The sequence below is a fragment of the Tupaia chinensis genome, unplaced genomic scaffold (assembly GCF_000334495.1).
Source record: "Tupaia chinensis unplaced genomic scaffold, TupChi_1.0 Scaffold139935_1, whole genome shotgun sequence".
NCBI lineage: Eukaryota > Metazoa > Chordata > Mammalia > Scandentia > Tupaiidae > Tupaia > Tupaia belangeri.
Genome location: NW_006199814.1, coordinates 1,563,070 through 1,583,386, shown reverse-complemented (window position 1 = coordinate 1,583,386; position 20,317 = coordinate 1,563,070). Strand labels below are relative to the sequence as shown.

Genomic DNA, 20,317 nt, shown 5'->3' with positions numbered 1-20,317 from the left:
GGGGCGGGGCCCGGAGCGACGGGAAGGGGAGACCGGGCGGGCGGGGAGCGGAGCCGCGCCAGCCCGGTGCAGCCGCCGCGCACCGAGAGCTGCGATGGGGCTGGAGACCGAGAAGGCGGACGTGCAGCTCTTCATGGACGACGACTCCTACAGCCACCATAGCGGCGTCGACTACGCCCAGCCCGAGAAGTTCTCGGACCTGGGCCAGGACCGGGATCCGCACCGGCTCAACTCGCATCTTAAGGTGAAGCCGCAGGCGGGTCGGCCTCACACAGGCCTAGGTCCCCGCCACGCCAGGGGGGGGTGCAGATGCCCGCTCCGCTCCCACCCCACCTCCGTATCCACTCCCACCTCCACTCCCACCTCCACCTCCATCCATTGGTGAGCCCGGCGGTTCCGGGACCCGCACCCTCCCCACGTCCCACCCGCCGCTGGGCCACCAGCGTAGCCAATTCTGAGCCAGATTCCTGTGAGCCCACCCGGACCCTAAGAGAAACAGGGTCTTTCCTTCTTGCTTCCCCTCCCCAAGCGCTCCTGGTGCCCCGGGCGGCAGGTTGGGTGACAGTTCCGGTCTCCCGGTCCTATCTCCGCAGCTGGGCTTCGAGGATGTGATTGCAGAGCCGGTGACGACGCACTCCTTTGACAAAGTGTGGATCTGCAGTCATGCCCTCTTTGAAATCAGTAAATACGTGTTCTACAAGTTTCTGACCGTGTTTCTGGCCATCCCCCTGGCCTTCGTGGCGGGAATTCTCTTTGCCACCCTCAGCTGTCTGCACATCTGGTGAGAAGGGGCACACGGGGTGGGCCGGCTTTCTGAAACATGGGAACGTCCCCTGTCGCCTGTCCCCTGCCCTCCCCATCTCCCAGGCGGTTGCCAGGGGAAAAAAGAGCATCAGTCCCTGAGCAGTAGCAAGAACTGGAAGGCCTGGAAAAGCAGTGCTTTCCTTAGAGTAATAGTTTGGGCTGGGAGTATAAACAGAAGAAAGAATGCCCACTGTCCGGGGGTGTGATATTCCTTTGCACACATAAACCGAGTGGAGGTGGGGACCTGGGAGGCATGCTTCCTGCCCCAGGGCTGCTCTCTCCTAAGGCTTGTCATGACTTGTGCCTGTGCTTCTGGGCAGGGTGCTTTTTTCTTTCATTACCTTTTTAGTCACCACCTTTGCTGGGGTAAAACAAAAGCCATGTCTGAGCAGAGTGCCACTGACGGTACAATTGGACAGGTATGGGGGACCTGGGTAAGCATGCTGTAGAGGGGCCAACAATCCTTCCATGGGCAGAAGGTAAAGATGGGCCCAGAGCAGATGGCAGGGTGCATGCAATGAAGGAGAGACCCCGCCCACATGAACTCGAGCTTCAGGAGAATGAAATGAGAAAGTCCTCCACTTACTTTTTCCACACATTATGCAAGTGAGAGTGGCCTCTAGTTCAAAAGGAATAGAAATAGGGAAACCCACTGAACATGGATAGGATGCTCTGAGTAACTTTATTCACATTTAAAATGCATCATAAAACTTTGGAGAACATTTTAAGCATTTTTTTTTTTAATAAGGAACACATAGGTTCGCAGGAAGTTTTGTTATGGTGTTAAAGGATATCTACTTTATCCTAAAAGGAAGACTATTCAGATCATCCCCAATACTGGGACAGTTGTCAAGCTCGTGCATCAGGGCAGTCCTGGTGTCCTGGTGACATGTATAACCCCGGATGCTGCCATGTCTTTCTTCACCACTTCATATGGGATTGCCACACCCTAATACATGCTCAGTGTTCACTGCCCGAAGCTACCAAATTCTTCATTCCTTTTTATCATCTGATTCTTCGTGTATTTATTCAGTTAACTGGCTAGTTTGTTCAACAAACTAAATCTATTGAGTGCATATGCTGGGCCCAGGATGAATAGAGCATAGGACCCATCGTTAGTTTATTGGCAGCAGAGGAGGGCAGCTGTTAGGAGCAGAGGTGCTCGCAGAGAAAATGCAGTTTACGCTGATCTAGAACACAGAGGAGGGGCAGGGAAGGCTTAGAACGGGGGGAAGAGTCTGGGAAGTAAATGGCTTTTAAAGGATAAATTAAAATTTACCAAATACATAAAGGATAAACCAAGAGCACTGGTTTAATACGATCCCTAAAGATGGTCAGTGATGAAACTGTTGAAAGTACCAAAAGGCTGCAAGAGAAATCTTGCAAATCTTGAGAAAATATTTGCCTTTGTACGTGGTCAGATCCACAAAGGTTAGCTAGTTGGTTAGCTCCTATTCTGACATGCACTCCTACATTTATTCTAAAGATGACTAAATCAGCACATAAAACTTGAGATTCTTCATTAACCAAACACAGTTATCTGACCTCTGTGTGTTAGTCTTCTCACTTTCAAAAGTGTGAAAAATGGAGTGATCACATTAGCATATTGAGAAATGCTGGCTATGAAGCTGTCTGGAAATACAGAGTGTCATTTGTGATCACTAGAGCTAGGCCTTCCCAAAGCTTTTGTGGAAGACCAAAAAAAAACAAAAAACAAAAAAACAACAAAAAAAAAAACCGCCCAGGTTTTCCATTTACTAAATAATGAAAAGATATAAGTAAAGTAAGTGAAACTACCAAATGATGCCTCTCTCCCCCTGGCTGACCTCAAAAGGAGAGGTGTTTTTTTGCGTAGTGCTTTTATTGGTGAATCGACCTCCTTCTCTTCTAGCCACACAGAATGTATTATTTAACTTCAGCTGTTTTTTCAAAATACAATTGTGTGGGGCATTAACATTTAACCATCATACATTCGTCATCAAGCTGCTGTGATTGCAAATAGAGGGTAATTTCAAATAAAAATGCTTGAAAGTTAGTTTATGCCTTGATGAAATAGCTTATTGTTAATGGAATACATTTCCATGACATGAATAAAAACATAGCAAAGAAAGGTCTTACCAAAAGGAAAACCTATTTGAATAAGCCTTTTTTTAAAAAAAAACCAGGCTATTTATTTTTATGCCAAGAACTTGTGAGAGTGAACAGAGCTATGAAAATATGCAGCAATACAACTTTGAGACAAGTCAGAATATTGCAAGAGCTCTGATTTTAGACTCTTTAAGTAAATAAAAAAACAGAAATGCAGTGATATTGATTCTAGACCAGAAGTATAGGACATTAGATCCAATTAATTGGTTTGATTCCACACCACAGACACAGATAACTGCCATTCGTCAAGTGAAGATAATTGGCCATAATTATATTAATATCATAACCAAAGAAATGTAACTAGAGAATCCATCCCTCTTATTTTTGCCCTCTTAGTTTTGCAATGCTATGCAATGCATTATTCAACTGATGGAAGTTGAGCAGTAGCAATCTCCTTTCTAGAAAATGATTTTAGTACAGCAGATTGCTGTGGCAATCCAATGTGCCTGACACTATAGTTAGCATAAAACTTAGTCTCCATCCCAGGATTTTATTGTTCAACTGAGAAATACATAATCTTATAGGTTATAGAATATTTAGGAAATGTTTGGTTTGCCACACTGAGTCTCAACCCAATTTTGGTTACTCCAAGCCATCTGGAGTTTCAGAAAGAAAACTATTTGTAATGTTGAGAACACTATTTCAATTTGATATCAACTAGATCATTGAATTCTCTACCCCAGAATGAGAAAATCCCTGAAAGAAAATAAAATTAAAAAGAGTTTATCACATTCTATGAATTGATGTCTTAGAATGAATGTAATTGCACTTCGGGAAACTGGAAAATCAATTTTTGTCATGTGCCTGATTCTCTTTTAGAGTATGGCAATCTAAGCAGTTATAGAGATAGAAGATTCCTTAGCCTTAGCTTAGCCTTAGGCAGAGTGAAAACTACATTGAATTCTGAGGAAAGTAGATTTGGTTAGGAAACTTTCAGATTAAAACTTCAGTTGTTTTTGTTTTGTTTTTGTTTCGTTTTGTTTTTAGAGGTTTTTGCTATAGGGCGTGTGCGCTTGCCAGAAAGACAGAGAGAGCCAGAGAAACAGAAAGTGAGAAATCACACCCCTGGGGGAGATGGCAACGCCGCAATCCCTTCTTCTCCATTCTCCTCTCGGGATCTTGGGCACGCACGCACATGTGCCCAACATGAATTTAAATCACTGAGTCTGGAACTTGAACCGCTGTCGACAACATGGGAGTCCAGCAACATAGCCATTACGCCATCTACTGGTCCCGGAACTTCAGTCTTATATCAATAGTATAACTTATAATCAATTTGACATTTATGTTATTATAATTGATTTCAATGTATATTCTCACTTCAGAATACATTTATTATTCACAATAATGACATCATCATTTGGATATTTCAAGGGTACAAAATAAGCGTTACTCCTGACAGCCAGTTCTATAAGATTCCTGTTCTCAATTTATAGCAATTGACCCTAGGCCACATGTAAGTGAGAAACGATCAGATAAGAAATCAAAAGTTTCCATCATCTGGTTTTCTGTTCAACTCTTTAGCTCTGAAACACTCAGTAATTAATTTTCTGATAAAAGTGCTTCATGTATTTAGCCTTTGGAATATAATAAGATAAATATAATCCATGTAAATAATTAATATGAATAATTCAGTATTCTAAAATTATGCCACCCAATTAGACAGTTACTAAACTTGCCTTCATTTTGGACTAAGTACAGCAGACCTTTATTTAAGCCACGCCTTAATAGCAAAGCAAAAAAATGAACCTCACTCCTTTGTGCCTACCCAGGTAATAATAAAAATTCCACTGAGGTCACCAGCAATGCCTAAGACTTCAGCATATACTTTTTTGTTCAAAGAGTTCTACTACAACAGATAACATTATTCAGAGGATTACACAGAAAACAAACTAGTTGAGAAATGTAAGACTCTGTAGTTATCTTAAGAAAATGCATACAAAATAAGAACATCAAGACAGATTAGTTTTTCTTATCTCAGTGTATTGACAGGGCTTTTTAAACTATACCTCACAACCATTTTCAGTATGTGTAATTACTACGGAAAAGTAATCATTGAAAACTATAAAGGATAACAGAATGCTAAATTCATTTTGGCTCTAACATTTACTAAAGGCAAAAGGTGTCCTCATCTTAAACTTGCATTCTAGCAGGAAAGACAGAAATGCAGGCATCTATTTATAATGCCTTTTGGCGAATTTGAAGATTAAGACGTTTATTTCTGTGCTATACAAGCATAAAGAGAAAGCGTTCAATCTCACATTGTCCAGGGGAAGGAAGTGTAATGAGGCAATAGGGAAGGCTATTGGGAAGTAGAACCTCTGGGAAATTTGAAGGTAGGAATGTTTAAAGATAGAGCTCAGGAAGATACATTTCCCATTTTGTTTTTATTTCTGATAGCATGCTACCAGTGGAAAGAATATTAGCATTTATCATCTACACCTCTGTTTCTTCTGTAAGCGCTGTGTCTTTTATACCGCTTGTCATTATGGGGCTCAGTGTTCGTTTATTTGCTTCAAATGTTCAACCTAATTTAAGTGAATTAGGTCATTATTTTCTTTCCTGCATGTATAATCGGTGACCTTATTTGGTAACACCAATAATCTTTACACATCTCTCCTTCCTCTTTTCCAGGATTATAATGCCTTTTGTAAAGACCTGCCTGATGGTCTTGCCTTCAGTGCAGACAATATGGAAGAGTGTGACAGATGTTGTCATTGCCCCATTGTGTACAAGCATAGGACGAAGCTTCTCTTCTGTCAGCCTGCAACAGAGCCGTGACTGAACACTTGGACTCCAGGTCTGGCGATTTGGACACTGTTATAATTGTAACAGTCCCTTGTTTGTTGAAGCATGAAAGAGCTACTGTTCTATTCCTTTCTCCACTGCTCTAATTAAGAAAACTATTAAGATGGGCAGCCACATTTTAAAATGTTTATTGGCAGATCTTTTCAAATAATGCTTTTCTAATTAATAGCCCCAAATTTCCCATCTGACTTTATAGCAAGAATTTTGTGGTAGGTTGGGACCCTTCATTTTAAAGGCAGTTTTTGCTTTAGTACAAAAGTGTGCATTTGATAATGATGAGTTTATAGTAATTAAGGGACAGTTCTCTCAAAACAACACAATAGTCTTGTGTACAACTGCTTATCAAAACATGGGATTTCTTTTTTTTTTTAACCCCAGGAGTAGCACTTTTTAAATTACCTTTACAAATATAGTCATAAGAACACTTGAGTATAGGATGTCCAAAGATCATATAAATTGCAGTAATAAATGCACATAGTAACTATGATAGTAACTATAAAATATAATGAGAAAAAAATGTGAAAGTAGAGTCATGAAAATATGTTCCTTTAACATATTGTTAACTTACAGGCCTATTTAACAAGATGTTTCATTTTTCTGTATATTTTGTATCTAATGTAAATGTTGCTCTAATCAGATTGCTTTAAAGCATTTTTATTGTATTTGTTATCTGTTGAACTAATACACAGAAGGAGTGAGAAAACATGTCTCTTACAAGGTAACTTCATTGGTAATGTTACACTATCTCAATTATGTAAGCATTTATATATTTTCTTTGGGAATAGAATGTAAAAGAACAATACATAAGGTTTTCCTTTTTAACTTTTCCAAGCAAAATCCTGAAATGTTTTATGACTAACGTTAGGACAAATGTCTATCTGGCTGTGATCTTAAAATAATTCATATCTAATTCTCACTTCTTCTATGAGATGCCTTCTTTCTTATCATTCGAAATTAAACTTGTAGTCTGTATTTCTATTAATGGTTCACTTTATTTCTAAATAATATTGGTGCTATTTAATAACATTTTTCAACAAAGACTATTGCTGTCACTTAACTACAATTTTAACTCAGTGATTCCTAAAGAGACACTCAGAGCTGACAATTTATTGGGTCCATGCTACTGAACTACATGCATAAGTTAAAAACTAACAGCTGCAGACTTCCAAGATGTTCTATATTATGGGTTTTGCCACATAGTATAAAGTCATTCTTCCATTTTTTAACTGTAGAGTCCTATTTCAGTGTTATGAGTCTTTATTGCTTTAAAAATCTCATTAAAATGTTCATGATGTGAGTAGTTCCTATAATTTACACATCTTTGAAGTGTGTACATGTTCAAATTTCAAAATTACCATCACAACCTGAATTGGCATTCCTTTAAATATTGTAAGTGACAACTCTTCATTGTATAAAGATTAATAAGATTTTTCAAAATTGCCCAAACTGGTGAATATAAAGGATAATGAATATAAAGGATAATTTAACTGGAATAGGATTGGGGACCAAATCAAGCAAATGACTAATTGTGAAGCTCAGGTAGTTTTCCAGGTATTTACGAAAGAGGCATCTCAAAGCTGCAGATAGTTACAAAAAGAGACATTTCAAAACTGCTTTAGGCCATGGTATTATCCTTTGAGAAGGCTCTTGTAATGATTGCCTTAAAACACTACCCTTCATTTAACTGTACAGACTTTCCTAGGCTGGTTAAAAAGGTCAATCAGTTTCATGACTTCATAGTCATACTTTATATTTTAAAATTTCTTAAAACATTTGGACATCGTGATAATCCAAAAGTATTTGATTAATGAAATATTTATCTTAATAAATCATGAGCTTCTATCTTTTCAAATTGCTATTAGCAAGTTTTAAAGTCAATATATATACTTAGAAGCACATAGTAACAAAATCTTTTAACTTCTAACAAGTGATGTGTAAAATTTCTGTATTCCTTGTCAGTGTCGATTTACTTTCAAAATGAGTTTTTATTGGAATTTTTACCTACTGTATTTCAAAGACTCAAATTTTGTACCAAGTAAATCCAGGTTTTATGAGCAAACATGGGATTCTCTTATTTGGGGTCTGTAGATGATGGGAAGACTTTCTCAGTATCTGTAATAAACCTTCTAAAAATCTGTGAATGTGTTCATTATTTTTGTTACATTACATATGGGAGTGATGGGACCAGCAGATGATATGGTAGTTAAGGTGCTAGATTCCCACATGGTCTACTGCAGATCAAGTCCTGGACCCGGCAGCTTGAAAATCATGCCTGGTGTGTGTGCATGTGTGTATGTGCACATGCCCAAAATCCTGAGGTGAAATGGAAAAGGGATTGTGGTATGGCCATTCCCACTGAGGAGGTGACTTTTCACTTTCCTTCTTTTTCCATCTGTCTCTCTTTCTCCAGCACGCATATGCCCTATAGCAAAAACCTTAAAAAAAGTAATAAAAATAATTGTAAACATCAAAAAAAAAAAAAGTGGGATTGATGAAGAACCTTTTTAAACCAATTTTTACCTTATTGAAGACAAAATAGTTAATAAATATATGCATTATTGCTTTTCAGGAATATATCTGTGAGAAATAATGAGTTCAATAATTTAATTATTTGTTTTCTGACATTTAAAAGATTTCAAATACCTTTTTCTGTCATTTGATAACTATAATAGTATGAAGTAGTTTATTCACAAACCCACTATATTTCATCTTCTTTATAGTCTCTTCTTACTGATCCTAAGTAAACTAAAATTTCTGTTTCCAATTTTTTAAATAAGAAAGTCAAACAATATAAATCACATGAACTTGGATACCTGTACCATGAAGCCAGACTAGAGTCCAAAAATATTTTTGGAAAGTGAGTATGTGAAGAGTAGTTGCTGATTTTGGCATAGATTTCCTTGTCAGTTAATCTAGGAAAATGACCAACCTTTAATAATAAAACAGGTGTCTGGCCTTTTTCAATGTTCTTTATACTAGTAGTTTCGAAGAACTTTAAATAAAAAGTCTTTGTGTTGCAAGCTGGGCACATGTGTGTGCATGCCCCAAATCCTGAAAGGATGGAGAGATGAAGGGATTGCAATGTGACTATATCCCAGGGAAGAGTGCTTTCTCCCATTCCCTCTCTGCCTCTCCAGATGAGTGCAGCTATGTCGTTGGACTCCCATGTGGTCAACTGCGGTTCAAGTCCTGGACCTGGTGGATTAAACTCACGCTGGGCACATGTGCATGCATGCCCAAGATCTCGAGAGGAGAATGGGGGAGAAGGGATTGCAGTGTGGCCATCCCCCCCTCCCCCGGAGGGTGATTTCTCGCTTTCTGTCTCTCTGTCTCTCTCTGCCTTTCTGGAGAGCGCAAGTGCCCTATAGCAAAAACCTCTCCAAAAAAAGAAAGAATAATAATAACCCAAACTCTTCAGTGACATGTAGAGGACCTTCACAATCATTAGACAAGTCATCATTAATGACTGGTCTGCAGGCTTGCAAAGAGCCCATGCTGTTAACATGTAACGGTCCTGAGCACTATATCCTCCTGCCCCATGCTAGCATTATTCTCCCCTCGATGGCTTGCCTAACTTCTACCTGTTTCCCAAATTCTTCCACATTAAGTGCCTCTGCTGTATTTTCTTATAAATCTTTGCGCAAAACCTTATTATCACTTACCACCCTGTAATAGTAACCCTATTAACTAAGCCCGCTAGATAGCTAGTTAGATCTTTGAGAACCAAAAACTGACTTCATTTTCGTTTCCTGGGATTCTGGAATGGTGCCCAGTACTTAATGAGTTCAATCAACATTTTCTGAATGAATGACTACATGAATAAGTAAATGAAGAGAATTTGAGATGATTGCAGAATGAGGAGTGGGAATCACACTTCAACTTCGTAATTGTCTTCCTTCGCCAAGGAGATCTGAAGTGTACTGGTTCTAATACAATTTTCCTTCTCACTCATGAATCACTAAGTTGAGGAAACCAAAATGTACATAAAGACGATCAGGGGCATTTCATCCTTTGGCCTGCTCTCTGGTCTCTATTCTCTTATCTTGGGTTTATTTTCAGACTTTTCAGAATCAGGAAGCCCTAGCACTTAGACATGCACTTTAGAGTCCTGCTTTGTTTACTACCCTTTTTCCCACTTTGAAATACTGAAACATTGTTTCTATAGAGTTTTACATTTTAGAAAACACAGCCTCAGACATTATCTCATTTGAATACCAGGACAAATTAAGTAGCATAGTGGAGAAATCAGACCAATAATGGCTCGGTTGCTTTAACTTGTGACGTTATCAGAACGTTTGTTTAAGTTAACAAGAATGTACAGAATTTGTACAGGATTACACAGTACTTTAAGAAACTAAAAAAAAAAAAAATTAATTAGAAAGTAGGTAGAGCTGCAATGAAAACAGCATGGCTAATGTAACTACGAAATCAGGATTTGGTGTACTTCCTCCCTCCAAGGTATATAAATGTGTTTAGGGAAGATAGGGGAAGGACTTGATGGAGGAACTAACAAATGCTACAGGTAGACTAGATTCAGGTTATCAGAGGATAAAAATAATCTGGGCTTTCATAATCTATTCATCTCCATTTTTTACCCTGTTTATCTCTAAATAGCAAAATGATGGAAAGATGCCCCTTTGTGTTTTGTTTTGTTTTGAAATAATTATTTAATTTTACTAATTTTTTTAGAGACTTTGGTATATGGCACATGAGCTCTCCAAAGAGACAGAAAGTAAGAAATCATCCCTCAGGGAGGATGGCCATGCTGCAGGCTCCTCTCCATTCTCCTCTCAGGATTTTGGGCACATATGCACATGCACCTGGCATGAGTTTCAAGCCACCAGTCTGGGAGTCAAACTGCATTTGAACATGTAATAAGAGTCCAGTGCCTTAACCACTATGCCACCTGCTCGTCCTTATTATTATTATTTTAATTCATTAGAGAGAGACAGAGAGAGGGAAAGTGAGAAAGCAGAGTGGCCAGGTCTGGGACTTGAACTGCAATCAGCCATGTGGGAGTCTGGTGCCTTAACTCCATGCCACCCGGGGGCCTCCCCTTGTTGTATTTTTTTAGAGTTATTTTTTTAATTTCATTTATTCATTTATTTATTTTAATTTGACCAGAGAGAGAGAGAAAGTGAGAAAGCAAGCCATTAGGTCTGGGATTTGAACCGTGGTCAGCCATGTAGGAATGTCCAGCGCCTTAACTACCATGCAACCCTCTGGTCCCTGTTCCCTTGTTGTATTTTTAAATTATGTTTTTGTATCCACTCTCCCACTTCTTTCTTTATATTGTGTCTGAAATCCTGCCATTGAAGCATTATGGTCTGATGCGTTTTTAAGTGAAAAATACTCTTGAGTGAGGCAACATTTTGCTCTATTAGTAGTCATCTATTACTTTAATGCAAATAAACAATCTGAGAAAAGGTATTGAAAACTATATAAGAGACTGGAGCAGAAGGGCCCAGAGCATCATATGAGAGTGCCACACAGTGGAAAAACCACCTCACTGAAGAGACTGGAGGCTGCAAGGGCACCACCTTTACCCTCCACAGTCTGGCTTTTAGATACCCCTGCCTCAGATCCCTAGTGAGGGGGCTATGGAGATGAGGCAGGAGTGGAGAAAGCTGAACTCAGCTGAAGAGTTTTCTTTTTCTCCAGAACGAAAACTTGCTTTTGTCTTGTTGAATGAATAGGACCCTGAGAGGGAGCATGAGGGCTCTCCTGGAATCATGTGTCCTAAAGACAATGCAGAAAAACAAAACTGAAAACCGACTATAGCTTGTTATATCGGTGTTACTCACCTCTTGCCTCTGGGTGCTGTTGACTATTGCAATGTGTCTGTGGCAAAGAAAGATCAGGCAGCAGTCAGAGAAATCAGAAGACACACTTCAACAATCATCCCAAAATAGGACAGGGCCACCTATCCGCCTGCACTTGGCCGTGGTCAGTCACTCAGCTTGGCTGCACGGCTGGAGAAGTCATTTTGCCATTATAGGAAAAGGTAGGGGTGGAGAACGGTGAGAGAAAGGAAGGGCCATGACTCAGAGTGGGAAACAGCATGGAGCCAAGGGCACATATTTCTCTGAGACAGAAATGGATCAGGAAGAGATGAGAGCAACAGGTCATCTTCGGAGCATGCTTTTCTTTCCCTGCCTCCAGTCACTTGTCACTGAGTAAGAGCCAGAAACAAAAGCGGGGAGCAGGGAGCGAGCAGGACTCACTTCTCTCACTGAAAGGCACATCGATTCCAGCCAACTGCTGTCTCAGCTAACCAGGGCAGGGAAACAAGGAGTCATTGGGAGCACGGCAGGGATGCACACACCATGCCCCAGGGTGGCAGTGGCAAGGACTAACGTGCTTATTTTACTGAGGAGGAAGCTGGTGGGAATCCTTCAAGCATTACATAGCTTCATAAATTCTGATCTCTGTTCAAACAGTAGCAGGAACATTTCTATTTGTTGAGTGCATACAACTTGCTGGGCACTTACTTCATCTGTAATGTGATTCCACTCTCATCCCATTTTTCAGAAGATGAACTGTTTCTCTGAAGTTGAGAAATTTGCCAAAAGTCAGAAATTGAGCCAAGAGAATCTGACACTGGGGTCCACACTCTGAATCACCAGAGATGATTTTCTATGTCTAGATGTGTGCACGGCTGTTCTAATGACTTATGCTCCCTTCCAGTCAAAATCTTTTCACCCATCATTCAGTCATGTCACTTTTCTTGCACCTTCTGTTGTTTTTTGTTTGTTTGTTTGTTTGTTTCCCCATTCTTCATCAATGGAATCGGTGCTATATTCTCACTGGTAAGACCTCCCCACAGCCAGCAACTGGGCTCCATGTACCCTACTGAGTCTTCCCCTTACTAATCCCAGAGCTTCGCTCCCAGCCTTTCTCTTCATGATCTGAGCTTCAGCCCTTACACTCCAGCTAATGTTAGGAAAATGTCTTGTAAATGCCATTATTCTCTTTTGTAAATTTCATAAAATTCACTACCTTCACACAAACTTCCCCTGTATGTATCAAAAGCTCAGTGATGACTCTTCTTCTCAATACCAAATACCTTGACATGAAAATACTACCAATGAGGGGCCAAGAGGAGGCGTGGTGTTTAAGGTGTTGGACTCCCACATAGACAATAGCAGTTCCAGTCTGGGACTTGGTGGCTTGTAACTCACACCTGGCGTGTGTGTGTGTGTGCATGTGTGTGTGCATGCCCAAAGTCCCAAAAGGAGAATAGAGGACAAGGGACTCTGGTGTGACCATCCACCCTGGGTGGTGATTTCTTACTTTTTCTTTCTGTCTCTCTCTAGTGAGTGTATGCATCCTATGGGAAAAATCTTTTAAAAATTACAGTCATAATTTCTGTTTTGACTAAGCACATCTTTTTCTAGGAAGAACCCATAGTTTGTATCTGTCATCATTTGGTTGGAAATTTCTTGTCAGATTTTACATCCTTTAATGTTATCCAATCCTTTCTTTCTTTTCTTTTCTTTTCTTTTCTTTTCTTTTCTTTTCTTTTCTTTTCTTTTCTTTTCTTTTCATTTCTTTTCTTTTCTTTTCTTTTCTTTTTTTCTTTTTTTTTCTTTCCGGAGAGGTTTTGCTACAGGGCACATGTGCTCTCCAGAGAGACAGAAAGAGAGAAATCACCCCCCAGGGGGGATGGCCATGCTGCAATCCCTTCTCCTCCATTCTCCTCTCGGGATCTTGGGCACGCATGCACACACGCCCAGTGTGAGTTTAAGCCACCGGGACTTTAAGCCATGGGAGTCCAGGGACATAGCCATTACGCTAACTGCTGGTCCCCTCTTTTTTCTCTTTTCTTTCTTTCTTTTTTTTTTTTTTTGGAGGATGTTATCCAATCTTATTGTCAGATATTTTATCTTAGAAATTCCCAAGAAAAGCACATGTATGTTAATTTTCTTCCTACTGAACACTTTGCTCACAATAACTACAATTTGTTCAGTTGTATATTGTCATACTGCTTTTCAACAGGTGTGTATAAAATTAACAATTACAAAAGCAGGGTACTGTGATAAAGCCTCTATACATTATCAGCATTTGTGTAAACAAAGGTGGGTCTTCAAAAAGGGTGTGGAAAATGGGTGTCATGATAAAAACTACACAGATTTCAAAATTTTTGCACCAAAATAAACTCGTATGTTAAGTTTATTTTCTCACAAACTTTTGAAGTCCTTGCCTATGTACAGTACTAAAGATTATATATAGAGAGAGGACAAAAGTCTGACTACTGTTCCCTATTTCCAAAATCCTTTTGGGAGGGACTAGGGGTAATCATGATCATAAACACTAACAGACATTTTGGTCCATTAATAATAGGACTCTTCCTACATCTTGTCCCTGGCATAATGTCTGTGGTGTGTATTAAGTCTTCTTATCTCTGTTAAAATACATTATCTTGCTTATCTCTTCCTGAGACATAGACTTTCCTTTTCTATCAACAGCCTAAAAATTATGAAACTCAAGACCAGCAGATGGCATAATGGTTACATCGCTGGATTCCCATGTACTCAACAGTGGTTCGAGCCTCCAGACCTGAGGCTTAAAATTCATGCCAGACATATGTGTGTGTGTGTGCCCAAAATCCCAAGAGGAGACTAGAGGAGAAGGGATTGCAGCATGGCTATCCCCTCTGGAGGGTGACTTCTCACTTTCTGTCTCTCTCTGTCTCACTGACAAGTGAATATGTCTTATAGCAAAACACTTCTCTTAAAAAAAAAAAGAAAGAAATTCCAAAGCCCACCTATAAACCTATAAGCATCCCTCCCTTTCAGATGTCCTGACTTTTTGGGCCAGACCAGACCAATGAAAAAACTTTTTTTTTTAATTTTAAATATTTATTTATTTACTTATTTATTTTTATCTGTTACTTTTATTTATTTATTTTAATTTGACCAGAGAGATACAGAGAAAGAGAGAAAGGGAAAGTGAGAAAGCAAGCCACCAGGTTTGGGACTTGAACCACAGTTGGCCATGTGGGAATCCAGTGCCTTAACCACCATGCCACCTGCTGGCCCTTGAAAACACTCTACATTAATTTCTAAACTTTTGTCTCTTGCTCTCAAAACCAAACAAAAGAAGTCCCTGTATCTTAGCACCCCAAGAAAGACACACTTTCCTTTTTCCAGGTCAGTCATTCATATTCATGCTTAATAATAAACTGCATTTTAAAATTATTTGTACAGAGTTGGTTATTTCTTTTGATGACTTATATATGTTATTTTCACTAAAGTATTAGTTGATATTATAGAACAACATACTATTTAATTTTGCACATATACAAGTTTAATAAATGTTTTCTATAGTAATAATGAGTATTGTGATCTCCATGCTCATTTTTTCCCTCTAATTTTCACTCACATATTACATAATAATGCTATATGTTGCAATAATGATTACATGACCACCTATAGTAGGGCATGAAGTTTATATTCCCAGCATTGGCAATGATTAGAACAGATCCATCCACTCTCTCTTTCCTCTGCTCCCCTTTCCTCATCAGTCTGATGAATTAAATATTTTAGATGGTTTTGAAGGGTGAGTGTTTATAACCTCTTGCTACAAGACAGAGAAAAACTAATTGGACCACACGATATGATCTTCATTTATTCAGAACATTCTCAAATGTTCTAACAAAACTGAATATTCTTTCTGATTAAAATTTGTAAACTACAATACATCAAAATAAATTAATCACCAAATGAACATGTCTGTAAAGTGACAGCAGTAAACCAGTGTATCAAAGTAGGGAGAGAAATTGAAAGTGGGAAATTATGGCATTGAACTACATAAAAAGGATAAGGTGCAACCAACATTTTCACTCTAGTTTAGATATAGCCTTCTTGGGGCAGAGGCATACTGCATATTATTTAGGGATAGATAATATAAATAAAATAAAAGGATCTCCTCATAATACCTAGTATATTCAACCAATTTCATATGTTGTGTATATGTGAGAGGAGGAGGGGCAATGATCAGAGCGCTGGAAATAAAACACCAAAAATTTATTATCCTGTTGAAGAAATGAGTAATCACCAGAACTGTTTATATTTACTTAGATAAGATGATTATCTCTTATCTAAGTATTTACTTAGATAAGAGGAAGTGCCTATATTATTATTATTATTTTGTGAAGCAGACCTATGAAAAAAATGCTAGCATTGTTAGTATTATTTGTTCCAGGTGTGCTTGAAAGGTCATATGAAGGGCTGGTAGGTGGCATGGTGGTTATGGTGCTCGACTCCCACATGGCTGATTGGGGTTCAAGTCCTAGACCTAGAGGCTTGCTTTCTCACTTTCATACTTTCTCTCTCTGTCTTTCTCTGGTCAAAATTTTAAAAATAAAAAAGAAATAATAATAAATATAATTAAATAAATAATTCTTTAAAAAGAAAGAAAGTCACATAAAATATGAAAAACATTGTGCAATCATGATTTTTATTGAAACTTTTCTTTTCCCCCTGAGGAAGAAAAAGCCCAGGTTGGGGTTACCTTATGCAACAATTTTATTAAATCAGGCACACACACATAATTGTGACTATAAATATATTAAAAACAGGGAAAACCAGCAAAAAGATGGTAAAATATTTCTCCTAGGAGAACTTCGGCAATGATGAGCATTAATCTATCTGGGACAGATAGATAAAAACCAGGCTCTATACTGCAAGAAGAAATATGGATGGATTTAAAGATTTCCTTGAATTTTTTGTGACTCTTAGAGTTGGAGAAATATTGATCATTGGAAAGGAAAATATCCAAGCCTTAAAGTCTGCAATGAAGTCTGCCTGGCATGAGACTCTTCAAGGTGTAAGATGGATTTGAGCTACTTTGAAGAAGCCCATCCGAAACTGCTCAGTCTTCTTATAAAGTTAGTAGGCTGGTGTTGCCCCAAGTCTTGCCTCTTTCCAATATCTTCTGGGTGTGGCTAATAGGAGAGTTTAATATAGCTCAAATCCTTTTGTAGAAAAAAATTTACCTTGGCTACTGCCCAGCTTGTAATTCTTGATTTCACATTCCAAGAAGCTTTCAGTTTATAGAAATGGAAAGAACTGCCAGTTCCCTGCAAGCAGCTTGGCCAACTTCGCCTGTAGGATCCCCCTTAAATGACGCTTCCTTCCATTTGCTTACAAATATTTCTTTAATAACATGTTACTTCCTCTTGTTGAGTTGGGATTCCCTGTAAGTCATCCACATTGCAGTTCTAGGACTCGTCCCATTATGTAAATGCTCTTTGTACATGTGTTTGTGGGTTTTTTTCTTCATTCATGGTTTTTATATAGCAGAGTGGTATTTGCTAGCATAACTTCTGTCTTTCGAAACCTTCAGGCTTAGTTTACAAGTTTCTTCAACCTCACTGCTTCTCAAAATTTAATGTGCGTAGGAATCACCTGAAGATCTTGTTAAAATGCTGACTCAGAATCAGTGAATCCAGGAGGGGTCTGAGAATGGGCATTTCCAACAAGCTCCTTGGCAATGCTGAAGCTCCAGATCCCTAATTACACTTTGAGTAGCAAGTTAGTAAAACACAGAAAGAGGTGAGGATCAATTAACTGCAGAGAGAAGAAATTGACAGAGAGTTCATTTCTTGGCCCTATGAAAAGATCCTACATGCTGTCCAAAGCTGTAATCCCCCATACCTGTGTTAAAACACATTCCCATTTTCCTCTGCAGTTAGTTGACTTGAAAGAAGGCAAAGACCGCAGTGCAGACTTAAGCCTCATCCACCAGCAGTTATAAAAGCTGATGTTGGAATCAAGAATTTTCTCTGTAATTAGTAAAAATTAAACCTCCCATATGATTATAGGAGTTCTTAATGATCAATGTGAACTTATCTATATATGTACATGTACTTTTCAGAGTGAAATCTTACATGCTAAGCATCATTGTCTTAAAAGGAGTGTGGATGGAAATAACCAACTCTGTAGAAATAATAATTAATGTAATTTATTTCTAATCACAAATCTGAGTGACCAACCAGGAGCAAGCATGTCTTTCTCAGGGTGCTGAGATGCAGTGGTTCCATTTATATAGTTTTGAGGCAGGGGAGTTGTCAATCAGCGTTAAGGAGTCTTTTACATTGGTCCGGCCCCAAAAGGTGGAATGTCTAAAAGCGGAGGCTTGTGGCTTATAGGTGAGTCTGCAATTTTTAGAATAGTAATTAGTTAGTGAAAATCACAATTCTCTGTTCCTGAAAGAAATCAGCAAAAGAATGTGCTTTAGAGATAAGAAGGCTTACTAAGGGGACCAGCAGAAGAGCAGACGGCATAATGGTTACATCACTGGACTCCTACATAGTCAACACGCTGTGTGCGTGTGTGTGTGTGTGTGTGTGTGTGTGTGTGTGAGAGTGCCCAAGATCCTGAGAGGAGAATAGAGCAGAAGAAACTGGGGCATGGCCATCCCCCCTGGGGAGTGATTTCTCACTTTCTGTCTCTCTGGAGAATGCATATGCCCTATAGCAAAAATCTCTCTCTAACAAAAAAGGCAGTTTACTACATATCATCCAAACAGTATGTCTGGGACAAGATGTAGCATCCGACTACCAATGGTCTGCTAATGTTCGTAGGTGGGACTCTCCCAGGTCTCCTGGGAACAACTTTGAGATAAGAAAAAGTAGTCAGGATTCTCTCCTCAGGAGGAGTACAGAGATAAGTTTTCTCCAGGTAAAAGCAACTTCTGGTAAACAGTTTATTTACTAGGGAAGGGGCCAAAAGGAAAGAGAGTTTCCTTTGTTAAATAATGGAACTCTGACTTAAAGCCAGATGGGTTACAAAACAAAGGGCTTTTGTAAAGGGCTCATCCCAAATATTTATGTTAACTTGAGAAAAATATGCAAGTTTAATATGTCCTTATAATTCTGTGGCAATATTCAGGGGCTGTCATTTTTATGCTTTATCATTTCCATAAAGTCAAATTAAATTTTTAAATGATTTGTTACTAATAAAATATGTGGCCTTCTAATATATGGTTTGAATCTTTTCTAGTATACTTCAAAGTGATACATATGTCAGTATAAATTACATCACCTATATTGTATCAATTTGCACTATGCTTTGCTGTCCTGTAGGTTTGAGATTCAGCCATATTTTGGGTAACATTTATGGGTTTTCACACTTCTAAAGAGTAGTCATAATTTTGGTTTACTTGAATAGGAGGAAATGTAGTCATTGTTGAATACGTAAATATTCTACTCTTTCAACTAAATGGAATGTGGTGATTTATTTCACCATTGACCCCAGTTTTTCTGAAAATTGCTATGTCCAAGTTTTATACTATTTTCAGTCTTGAATTAGTAAGGACTGTAATTGTTACTTTTACTGTTGATATAAATCTACCCAAATGAAAAAATGAGCCAAACATTCATTTACCTCTCTTTCATGCTTTCTGAATATATTATCCCTTAATTATATCAACATTTGGCTCTAAATGTGAACTATGACTTCCTATCTTTTTTTTGTAAGTTTATTTATTTTTTCCTATGAGTGAGAGTGATAGAGAGAGAGAGAGATAGAGTTCCCCAACACAGTCTTAGTCTTTGGCCACAATCTATTATACCAGCAGCCCCAACCAGTCCCAGATCACAGGCATGTCAACGCTTGGTGCACTCAGGGAGGTCTCCAGACACAATCTGGAGCCTTCCCTCATAGGTAAGCCTCACACAGCGTCACATTTTACCATTGTGACACCATCCACCCCCAAGACTTTCTATCTTTAAAATATGATAAAAGAGGGGCCGGCAAGTGGCATGGTGGCTAAAGGCGCTGGATTCTCACATGGCCGACCATGGTTCAAGTCTCAGACCTGGTGGCTTGCTTTCTCACTTCCTCTCTCTGTCTCTCTCTGGTCAAACTGAAAAATAATAATGATAATAACAATAAATAAAGTTAAATAAAATAATTCTTGAAAAAAATGATAGAATTATTTTAGTAGGGTTGTTATAATCCAGTTATTAAAATAGTCAAGGTAAGCAAATCACCCCATTTCATGGCAGCTGGTTTAACTTCTTATATGACACCATCACAAAATGATAAACTGAACCTGGAATCTTTCATGTACTTTAAGCACTTATAAAAAGAACTCAGTGTGATCTATGTTTGCTTATAATTTAGCATTTTCTCAATATTTGGTTTTAGTTTTTTGCTGATAAGTCAGATTGCCTTTATGGTTTTGTTTTTTAATGGAATTCATGAAAGAAAATCTCTCAAGGAACAACATTTTGCAGATAAAAGAAAAAACAATACAATAAAATTTGAGATATTTGCTTTTAGAGAAAAAATATCTGCTACATTTCAAAAATAGTCAAATTTCATCAGATTTAATTCTAGATCCAAAACAATAATAATGACAACATCGGGCACTTAATAGCACAAACACAAATGAAAAAGCTTCAGGAAGTTTCTGCAATTGAAAATTTGCTTCTGAAATCTAGTTTCAGGCAGCATCTCTACAGAGCGTCTTTTAAAATGAAGAGGAATAGGGGCCAGCAAGTGGCATGGTGGCTAAGGCACTGGATCCCCACATGCCTGACAGCCTG

General features: G+C 38.6%; 1 protein-coding gene across 1 annotated transcript; it reads left to right on the top strand.

Annotated features, from left to right (window-relative positions):
* The first annotated feature begins 8 nt into the window (after positions 1-8).
* On the top strand, positions 9-7,897 carry CAV2 (caveolin 2). Its single transcript, XM_006162379.3, has 3 exons — positions 9-244; positions 594-781; positions 5,587-7,897. Exons 1-3 carry the CDS (start codon positions 95-97, stop codon positions 5,735-5,737), a joined length of 489 nt encoding a protein of 162 aa, XP_006162441.1. The 5' UTR covers positions 9-94; the 3' UTR covers positions 5,738-7,897.
* Positions 7,898-20,317: the final 12,420 nt, after the last annotated feature.

Bases quoted from the DNA above. Each gene is read 5' to 3' on its own strand.
- CAV2 (XM_006162379.3), top strand. From the start codon at position 95: ATGGGGCTGGAGACCGAGAAGGCGGACGTGCAGCTCTTCATGGACGAC. The intron at 245-593 runs GTGAAGCCGCAG...CTATCTCCGCAG, and splicing joins GGCTCAACTCGCATCTTAAG to CTGGGCTTCGAGGATGTGAT. The intron at 782-5,586 runs GTGAGAAGGGGC...CCTCTTTTCCAG, and splicing joins CTCAGCTGTCTGCACATCTG to GATTATAATGCCTTTTGTAA.